Source organism: Chinchilla lanigera, unplaced genomic scaffold (assembly GCF_000276665.1).
Source record: "Chinchilla lanigera isolate Chin_1 unplaced genomic scaffold, ChiLan1.0 scaffold00053, whole genome shotgun sequence".
Taxonomy (NCBI): domain Eukaryota; kingdom Metazoa; phylum Chordata; class Mammalia; order Rodentia; family Chinchillidae; genus Chinchilla; species Chinchilla lanigera.
In genome coordinates this window covers 1,872,032-1,882,573 of record NW_004955454.1, presented here as the reverse complement: position 1 = coordinate 1,882,573, position 10,542 = coordinate 1,872,032, and the positions used below count along the sequence as shown (strand labels likewise).

The window sequence follows — 10,542 nt, the reverse complement described above, 5'->3', positions numbered from 1 at the left end:
AGAGAATAGAAAAGAAAGGAAGAAAAGAAGAAAAGAAAAAGTAGACCCAAGAAAGAGAGGAGAGAAAATAAAAAAAAAATCCAGAAACAACAATAACCACAAACTACAAGACAAAACAAGATGACTTCCAACCAGACAGGAAAAAGCCAATCAGACAAACAAGGGAGAATAAAAGTAGTAAAATACCTCTGGTACTAACAGTTCTGTGATAGTGTCCATGTCAGATCCCAGAAATGTGTTGTGTACTCCAGCCAAGTTTGCCATGGGAATTGTGCTGGGTATGGAGCTGATCTTGGCTTCTGGCTGTGTGGTCTTCTGTTGGTGCAGTTCTCCAGAGCCCAACTGCTAGCTCCTTGCTTCTACTTCACACATTTCCACATTGCTGGCTTTGTTGATTACTGTATGCCTGGGACCAGCTGTCCTGGTCTTGTGGGTTCTGGTTGGTTCATCCTCTAAAGCCGTGCGCACCTCAACTTTTTTTAAAAATGAGGAAAATTCTACTTTTGTTTGGATTGTGGTAAAGATTGGTAGTGGAGAGAAATTTATATCCTCACATTTATATGCTTCTTTATATCAAAGGAGAATTAAGGCCATTGTTCTGGTGAGAGATTTATTTTTAACTTTTAAATTTGGAATGATTTCAGATTCATAAAAAGTCACAAAAGTATGAGAATTATTCTATATTTTTGTGACTCTGTGATAAATTTAACAGGTATAAGCTTGGCAGGCTCCTGTGCACAAGGAGCAAGGAATTGCAAGTGCAAAGCAGCTACATTTATTGAAGATCAGGGGAAGTGCTCAAGGCAAGAAATGTATGGCACAAACAAAAAATGGTGCCAGGACGACAGGAAAACTAAAGCACTGCATACAGAACACAGCACACAGTACACAGCAGCAGCCCCAGAAAAATCAGGGTTTTGGAATTTAAAGGATATGCACCTCAGCCCAGCCTTCCCTGACTGTAGGTATAATTGACAAGAATCATTGACAGGGTGCTGTGTTATCTCAGGTGCCCTCAACATGCATGCCTGTCCCAGAATTCACTGTGATCTTAATTACATGCATGAACCCTTAACAAGGGCGGAGTAGGGGAAAGGTGACTGAAGGTCAGGCTAGGAGATCCAGCATGCATGTGCTCTCAATGAGAACATCAGAGATTATCTGGGGTTTTGTTATGTGATTCTCTACCTTTCTTAGCACAATGGAAAGAGGAATAGTACTGCTTTCTCTTAGAACAATGGTGACAAAAAATTGTATCTGGGTATGATACTAACGCCAGTAATCCAAGAATTCTGGGGAGCTGAGGCAGGATGATTGTAAGTTTGAGCTGAATCTGGGTAATTTAGTGACTTAGTGAGACTCTGATTCAAAAATTTAAAAAAAGGGCTGGGGGATGTAACTGTTATGAAGGCCCTATATGAATGTTCAATATAAGGGTTCTGAATGAAGGTTCAGTACCATCAAAAAAGGAGAGAGAAAGAAAAGAAGAAGAAGAAGAAGAAGAAGGAGGAGGAGGAGGAGGAGGAGGAGCAGAAGAGGAAGAAAGAGAAGAAGAGGAAGAAAGAGAAGAGGAAGAAAGAGAAGAAGAGGAAGAGAAGGAGGAAGAGAAGAGGAGGGGGAAGAGAGAGAAACAAGCTGGGAGACTTAAATGCATATCACTAAAGGAAAGAAGCCAGTCTGAAAGCCTGTAAACTGTGTTACTCCAACTCTTTCATCCTGGAGGGGTAAAGCCAAGCAGACAGTTGCCAGGGGCTGGTGGGGGAGGAGGGTGAAGGATTTTCTAAAGCAGTGAAATAGTTCTGTAGGATTTAGTAACAGTGAGCTCAAAACACTATATATTTGTCAAAACCCATGGAACTTTATACACAGAGTGAATTTTATGTAACTACAGGCTAAATAAGGTACATTTGTTTGCCTTTATCCTTTGTACGTGTGTGGTACTGAGAGTTGAACCCAGAGCCTCATGCATGCTAAGCAAGTGTTTACTATTGAGATGTGCCCCTAACCCTGTTCTTATGATAAAGAAGAATAGGGTTCTTTCAGCCAAAGTAAGTGACTTTATTTTTTATTGTCATTCTGCCTTCCTGACCTGTCACCCAACTGGCCCAGCCACCTGATCTTCCAGCCTCTCTGTGTCTAGGTAAGCTGAGACACCAGCCTGATTGTGTGCATGACCTGTTCTGTCATACTGGGTTCAGACCCAGGATGGACTGTGAACTCATGAGGGCCACATATGGCTCCAGTCCCCAGGTGATGGGAAAGAGCCCTGTACCCACGACAGACTGGGACAGTTCTGGGAATTTCTTTTTTTTCTTTTTGTCTTTCTGAGACAGGTTCTTGCTGTGCAGTTCAGGCTGGTCTTGAGCTCACATAGCTCAGGCTGGTCTCAAACTCTCAATGATCCTCCTGCCTCAGCTTCCCAAGTGCTGGGATTACAGGCGTGCATCACCTTGCCTGGCATGGGAATTTCTGTAGGTCTGAGGAACTCAGGAAGCTGAGTGGCTGGGGGAGAAGCAGCAGCCTCACTGGAGGGCGGGCCCTGTGTTCTTTCACATGTCCCTGGCTGTCCCTGAGATTCTCAAGCCCCTAGTCCAGTCCCGGTTAGCATGTGCTCCCTATACTAGAGCTCTTTCTCAGTCTTCGCCACTGGGTCCTCACCCATTTGCATCTCTCCTTCACTCACTCCTTTTTATCCACTCTTTCAGCCTTTACCGATTTCAGCTGGGATGTTGTCCTGAGGGGCCCGAAGTCCAGGGTCCTCTGTCCAAAGGAGGGCCAAAGGCCCCCAGCTCCAAAAGGGACAGAGTCATATGCACAGAGGCTACAGTGAACCCTGACCCAGCACAGCATCAAGGTTATACATGCTCATTCCTAGGAGTCTGCCCCACCACAGCTAGATTGGGCCCTCAGCACCCTTGTCCCCTGCAACCTTGAGACTCAGAGATTTCAGAAGCCCCAACACCCCACACCCTGGGGAGGGAGCAGGGGCCACTGTGCTGCAGTGTGTGTGTGTGTGTGTGTGTGTGTGTGTGTGTGTGTGTGTTTGATGGTGGTTGAAACTTGGAATGAAAATTCATAAGTACAAGTGGAGGGGAGGGATCCTGCTTCAGCAAGGAATGAAAATTCATAAGTACAAGTGGAGGGGAGGGATCCTGCTTCAGCAAGGAATTCTGAGACTCTGGGCAGCCTCCTGGGAACAGGGAGGCCAAGGCATGGGGTCATCCAGACCCACTGAGGAGCTACTGGGCCCACCTTGGTCCCAAAGGGAAATGACAGCTGATCAGTGAGTTGTGGGATCATGGGAGTAGGTGAATGGGGGGCATGGTTGCAGACTGTAGGGGGCAGGGAGGGAGCCTGAGAGAGGGATGCTGGCCAGTCCTTCCTCTTATCAAAGGCCCTGCTCTTAGCACCCTCCCTAGTCCACTGGGACATGCCCATCCCCATGCCCAGGGGTGCTTGCTCAGCCTGGAAGCCCTGGGACTGACATCAGTCCCTAGTGCCTCCCTGGTCCTCACCTGTGCTCTCACCTGGTCACCCTCCTGCTCATTCTTCCCAGGCTAGACGTGCGGCTCACATCCATCGGGCTTCACTTCTTGTAGCAAACAGTGACTATGTCACGACTCTTGCCTGGCCCTCTGCCCCACGCTCTTCTGCATCCCCGCACCTCCCCTCCACACCTGAGCCTCGAACACTCTGCACACATGCTGGGCCCCTGAAGCAGGGGCAGTCCGGTCCTCCTGTGGCTGTGGAAACCTGCATGGTTCTGAAGACATTCTGGCTGCAACACCCACAGAGGCTGTATGGAACTGGACGGGGGCACGGGTCTGTGGGCAAGGGACAGTGAAGGAGCAGGAGCCAGGCATGGAGTAATGAGAGTTTATTGTCTCTGAGGAGTGAGGGTTGTGATCCCAGCACATGGTGGGGGGGATTACTGTGTTCCTCTGCCTGGCTTCTGTAGGCAGCAGTGGCTGAGATGGAGAAGGAGGAGCTAGAGTCTGGTCTTAGTAGCCTCTTCTTGTCCTTCACAGGGGCCTGACAGCCTACTCAGGGCAGGAACGTTGTACAAGGAGCCCTCTCCTCAAACCCAAAAGCCACCTTCTTTTCTGTGCGAAGCAAGGCCTGTTTTCCTGCCTTCCTGAGTGAAGATGTCAGACAAGGGCATGGTGGGGTCCAGGGTGGAGATCAAGGTGCCCTCTTTGGCACCTCCTGTGGGCAGTATCCCCCTGGGTGTCCTGGAAGGGACAGAGGATGGCAGCCAGAGGTGGAGAACAGGATGTACCAATGGCTGAGTGGGGGTGTCGGGTGAGGGTGCTCATAATAGGGTCCACAGGAAGCTCAGGCCCACTAGTGGCAGGACCTCCTCTCGCCTGACCCAGAGCCCCTCCTGCCTGGTGGGTGCCTTGTTGCAGAGATTCTTGGAGCAGCAATCCCTGACAATCCTGGCCTGCAGCCCAGGTTTCGGTGTCCACTCATACCAGCTGTTGGAGTTGGGACATCTTGGGGCACAGCGCTTGCTGATCTGAGCTTTCATTCTTGAACCTGTAAAGACAGGAGATGGTGGGTGGCCCCAGAGATGCAGGTGAGGGGGAGAGGTGTGGGGGCTTTCCATTTGAGCAGTGGGATCTGGCCTTCCAAGGGACACTGAAGCTGCCATCTGCTGTCTGTTCACAAGCGGGGCTGTCCAAGGTTACCTCCAATAGGCACAGCAAGGAGCTGGGGCTCTTCCTTTTAGCCAGACAAGCCTGGGCCACCTCCTGCCCAGGACATGGGAATCAGGGGAAACGGAGTGAAGGGGGAAGAATGCAAAGGCACTGATAACCACAGAGGACCTGGGGAGTGCCCAGGGGGGCTGTTTGTCTAAAGTTGTAGCAGGGTCTTCAGGAGAGTTGTAATTTCTAACAACCAGGAAGCCATCATCCCAATCTGATTAGAAAATGGGTCATTTAGGGTTGAAATCTACCTCTTATGCTGTGTTATAATTTCCTATTATATTGAATCATATATTTTATTGTATTGTATTACAGTATACTAAGTTGCAATGTATTCTGTGATATAGCATGGCAATTATTTATGTCCTAGTATAATATGTTGCAATCTACTACGTCGTATTACATTGTACTGCATTATGATGTATTATGCTATGCTTTATTACACTGAAGTGTATTGTACTGTATGATAGCCCATTGCAGGCTACAAAGAACACTGCTCGGTGACACAGGATTTGGGGTAATGAAGGAGCCTCTAAAAGAGTGTGGAGCACTGGACCTCCTTTGAATCTCTGACTCTGAGCAGCTGTCCCCCAGATGTGCCCCACAGTGCAGGCAGTGCTGACCTCAAGGGCCAGGGAGCTTCCCCGGGATGGGTGACCCCTGAAGAGAGCCCTCAAACATCCCCACTTCCTGCATCAAGTACCCCTGTTATAACCTTCCAGGCCAAGAGAAGCTGTAAAGAAGATCTTGGGTGGAGTTCAGATAGAGGGCACAATATTAAAAGAAAAATAATGCTGAGGGTGAAAACAAGACTTAGTCCAAGTGTGAAATTCATTCTAGTTGGGAAAAAGGGAGACCATAGGGGCTGGGGCAGTCACCATAGGGACACGGGGGGCCTCACAAACGGCTGGCCTGCCAGTCCTTTTGCCACCTTCTTTGGGAAAAATCCCACCTTAACTAATGCTTTAACCTGCTGGGATGGCAGAGAACAAGGATTTGGGGTAATGAAGGAACAACTGGGTTCCACATCAGCTGTAATGGCCGTTGGAGGTGCCACGGAGGACATCATGGAGAACGTGCCCATTGTCAGAAGCCTGCTCCTGAGGAAAAGGCATCTCAATCCTACACCTCCACTTTAGAGACTGATCTACAGGAAGCCCAAGTGTGCTAGATGTGCTTTGCAGCATTGCTTCTAGGAAATCAGGACGGGAGCTGACCTGAGGTCCATTAGCGGAGTTGTGTGAAGTGAGTTTTCCTGCGACTGGCCCTCTAGGAGAGGGAAAGGCAGTTCTGCCAGGCTGGGGAAAAGGGGTGCTTGGTGGCCCAGGCAGCTGGGCAGGAGCTATGGTTGGAGGACCTGGGTCTCAGCTATCCAGCAAGAGCAAGAAATCCACATGTGCTCAGAACAGGTCTACTTGGGGCTCCTGGGACACTTTTATAAATGACTGCTTCCATGGGGATAGGAGACGTGTTCTTGGATCCCTTTATAATCCTCTTTATGACTTGTTCTTAGAATCAGGTCTTATTGCTTCTGAGACCCTGTAGTGTGCCATGTGAGGGGGCTGCCTTGGTGTGTGAGGGTCTTGGGTGGTAGGACAGGGCACAAGTTCCTGTCCAGGGATAGCAAGTCTCTGCTGCCTGGCTGACCCTCCTCTTGCCTCCCTCTTTGGTGAATTCAGTGACAGCAGAGTCTCTGTCCTGGTGACATTTTGGTGGGGGAGCTGTTACACAAGAGCTGGTCCTCCAAATGGCATGGGGAACATGAATAACCACAACCACCCCCCATCCCGGGGTGAGACTCACTGGTGTAGATGATCACCTCGTGGGAGACACAGACCTGGTCAGTGGTGCGGCACACGGCAGGCAGGCACTGGCTTATGCTGCTGACCTTGAAGCACTGGTAACAACTCAGGTTTGAGGCTGTGGGGACACAGCAGGCATGGGACCCTGGCCCCATTGCCCCTTTTTTTCCTCTTCTTTCTCTCTGGACTTCCACCCCAGCCCCATTCCTCCCCCAACCCCCTGGTCTTACCTGGCATTGTCATCTTGCCTCTCCTGATCTCCATGGATACCAGGGACACCCACAGCACCAGCACCAGCATGAGCCCCTCCATGTATCCTCCTCCCTGAGCTCTTCCTGATCCGTGCCTCTCTAAGGCCCTGGGATCTGACAGCCTCCTTATCAAGAAAGAGAAGCTGGGTCACTATGGCCTCTCAGCCAGTCCTGCCTCTGCCCTGAGGTCCCTTCCCCACCCACTACTGGGGCATGCCATGGGGACATAGCGCCCAGATCGTTTCCTGGATCAGGGCCAGGATGGCTCAGGGAAGGACAGCATGTCCCCGAGCCCCTGAGAGGATGGGGGTAATGGGACACCTTCCCTCTGGTGTGGTGGGAGTGGTCAGGGGCTGGAGACTGAAAGGACATCTAAGGGGGCTGAGCAAGCGGTCCATTGGAGACATGCTGGTTTGAGCACGAAGGGCAGGGAACGGGGAGAGGAAGACTGCCATCGGAGGAGAAAGAAGTGAGGAGGATGCTTGAGCACCTGAAATCAGGCCCCCTCCTCAGATCCCTTAGGTCGAGCGTGGGAAAAGTAGGCTCTACAGCTCAGATGGGAGTGAGGCACTGATACAGAGATCCCAATAGGTTCCCAGGCCATGCAGAAGCGCTGCTCCCTGGGGAAGCCAAGTCTGAGGGGCCTGAGCTGGGCTTTTGAGACCCAGGTCCTCAGACCACAGCCCCTGCCCAGGTGCCTGGGCCTCCAGGAGCCCCTTTTGCCCCAGGCCAGTCTCCTGACCAGTTGACTATCCCTGTGATGGGACCCAGCCAGGTTGTCATGGTGCTTGAATGCCTTGGGGGCCCACAGGGGTTGGGATTCTAGTTTCTTCCCTGCTGTATACTAGATTCCGTACAGAACAGCTCTCTGTTACCATTACCACAGCCCCACTCCCCACTTACCTTTACAGTCATCTACAAATCCTCCCCCTTGTCCCATTATTATTATTATTATTATTATTATTATTATTATTATTATTGGAGCCAAGCAAGCTGAACCAAGTTCTCTCTGGGTCATTGGAACCAGCTGGCCTGGAGGTTGCAGTCACTGAGGATACAAGGTGGAAGCTGCCTCCGACAAGCAAGGTGTCCCTGGGTGGTCTTTCTCCTATCTGGAAGTGCCCACAACCCTCTGTGAACCTCCACCACCTCACCAGGGGACCAGGATTTCTGCTGTGCCCAACCTAGGAGTGGGCAGGAAATGCTGCCTTCATCTTGAGGGCCACCAGCCCAGCACCTCCTGCGAGCCTCTCCCTGGACCCTGTCTCCTGAGCCCATCTCCCTAAGCTGTCAGATATGTCCACCTGGGGTCAGGGGCCATGTAGCTCTCACACTAGGTGTCAGGTTCATTCTTCCTTTCTCCTCTCTGGCCTCAAATCTTTACCCACATGTTTGAACACTGTAGCAAGGTGGTGGGGTATAGACCTGGAATTTGCATTGATGAACACAGCCCAGTTATATGTCCTCAGGAATCTCATAGGAGCTGAGCTGTAGACAATAAAAGGATAACTACTACTTGTAAGTGGCTGGGATGTGTGTGCCTACCTTCCCCAGGTGTCTGGCTTCCCCTTATAGGCTCAGTAAGCCCCTTGCCCTGCAGCCTGTTGTCCACCCACTCTCCATGCTGCGGTGTGTGGCCCAGGGTGGCTGTGCCTTCTGACCCCACCTGTCCAGCCACAGCTTCCTCTGATCCTTTTATCCCGTGATACTTCTGCCCTTTTTGCCACCAGCCTCTGGGTGGGATGGGCTTGGAGGGGATGGAACTGAAAATATTTGGAGGGGAGGGGTCACGTGCACTTACTCATTTCTTATGTTATGCATCTATGCATTTGGTGTTCTTGCTGCAATTGATTTGACTGTGAAATTCATAAAGTCAAAACCAAGGGGAGCAGTGGAGGGGCATGTGGTGAAGGAGCCTGGATGGAAGGATGCAGGTCGGGAGGAAATCTGTTCATTTGGAGCCTGGGACTGATGGTGGAGTGTCCTGGAAACCCACTTCATGGTCACTCAGGTGACAGGTGGAGTGAGGTTGAATCTCCTCGGGATGAGGTTCCTGGGCCCGTGGTAAGCGGCGACACTGTGAAAAGAGACACTGGAGACCAGGCTGATGGCGCAGATCCATTTTATTGTGGAAGTATCAGGCTTTTTATTGAGCAGGCTAGAGGCATGGCAATAGAGGCGGGCTAGGGGCGTGGTTTGGAGGTGGTACTATTGAAGAGGGGCGGTGCGGAAGTAAGAGGTCAGAGCGGGACAGGCTAGGCGGGCGACTCACTCGGTTTGCTGAGGACATGACAAGTGTGAGTTTGCTCAGACCCGCTCCTCTGCCACAGCCTTCAACCAGACCTCTGGACCCCTTTTTCCCACAGTGGAGGGCCAAAGTCAGAGTCTCCCTTGGCTTGACTTTCCATTGTCCGAATGCTGCCTGGGAAGGATGCCAGGGGGTTGTGACATTCACCTGGTAAAAATAGCCACTGGTGCGTGTTTTAGAAAGGGAAGGAACAGGACAGCAAATATTGTCATAACACAATGCACACAATTAGGATATGTGTTATGTTATGAAAATTTTGACTTAAATGTAATGTATGTGTTTTGAGATATGTATGCAAATATAAATACTGCTTTAAATATGCAAATATATATATATATATTTTTTGTTTGTTTGTTTTGTTTTTTTCTCCGGTACCAGGAACCGAACTCACGACCTTGCGCTTGCCAGGCAGGCGCTTTTGCCGCTGAGCTAAATCCCCAGCCCCGCAAATATATATTTGTGTATATATGTTTTAAATATGCAATATTTATTTATGGATGTTAATGCTATTAATATGCTGGTTTGAGATATATTGAATATGTTTTATCTTGTAAATATATAGTATTTATGTTCCTATGTTGTAAATCAGTGTTAATCTGTTATAAATGTGTCACGCATGGCCAGGCATGGTGGCACCTGCATGTAATGCCAGCACTTGGGAGGCTGAGACAGAAGGATCACTGAGAGTTTGAGGCCAGCCTGGGCTACACAGTAAGACCCTGTCTCAAAAAAATATATATCATGCAGGTATAAATGTTTATATGTTACATGTTTAGATGTCATATAAATTTTTTCTTGAGGCTATTTTAACTGTAAGGGAATTTTAGCTCAGTCAAGGAAACTCAGAAACCATGTATTGAAGGACAGTGGGCAACTCTTATCCCTCACCTTATGGTGGCCTCTAGCACCAGGGAGCTGGGCATCAAGATCCATATTACAGGTGTGTGTTCAAACCCCAGTAGAGACACAGATAGAAACAATCAGTAGAACTTTTCCTGGGAAGTGGATCTTGGTGTGATGTCCAGAGGTGACCTGTGACATATCTTGAGGTCAGCTCCATGATCTCCCTCACTGTGTTTTTTTGTGCACTATGGTTGATATACTGTGTCAACTTGCCGAGTCCTGAAGCTTAACTAAGTAACTCAACAGTTCTATATCCCGAGATGGAAAGGACATGCCCTTCCTCCTCTAGGATGTTGTTCATTGTGTCAACTTGAGAAGTTTAACTATGTGACTCAGCAGGGAGCTGGGGTCCTTACTTTGTATTCATCTTGAGGCTATGCAAGAGGAGGGCACAAGATGGTGTGGGCATGGGTGGATATCTGGCATACAATATAAGGGGGGAAAAGAGGCTTGCTCCCGTCCCCTTCTTTTCTTGCTGCTTTTGCTGTCTTCCACCACCTTGAGGTGCTGCCCCTGTGCCATGCCATTCTCACTTGGAGCCAGCTGATTATGGACTGAACCCTCCACAA

General features: G+C 49.7%; 1 protein-coding gene across 1 annotated transcript; it reads right to left on the bottom strand.

The window, feature by feature from the left end:
* Window positions 1-3,868: 3,868 nt before the first annotated feature.
* On the bottom strand, window positions 3,869-7,552 carry LOC102025975 (lymphocyte antigen 6F). Its single transcript, XM_005395755.1, has 4 exons — window positions 7,253-7,552; window positions 6,742-6,887; window positions 6,513-6,629; window positions 3,869-4,539 (listed from the first exon to the last, which is right to left on the bottom strand). The coding sequence occupies exons 2-4, from the start codon at window positions 6,821-6,823 to the stop codon at window positions 4,313-4,315; spliced, it is 426 nt and encodes a 141-aa protein (XP_005395812.1). The 5' UTR covers window positions 6,824-6,887; window positions 7,253-7,552; the 3' UTR covers window positions 3,869-4,312.
* Between the last annotated feature and the right edge of the window lie 2,990 nt (window positions 7,553-10,542).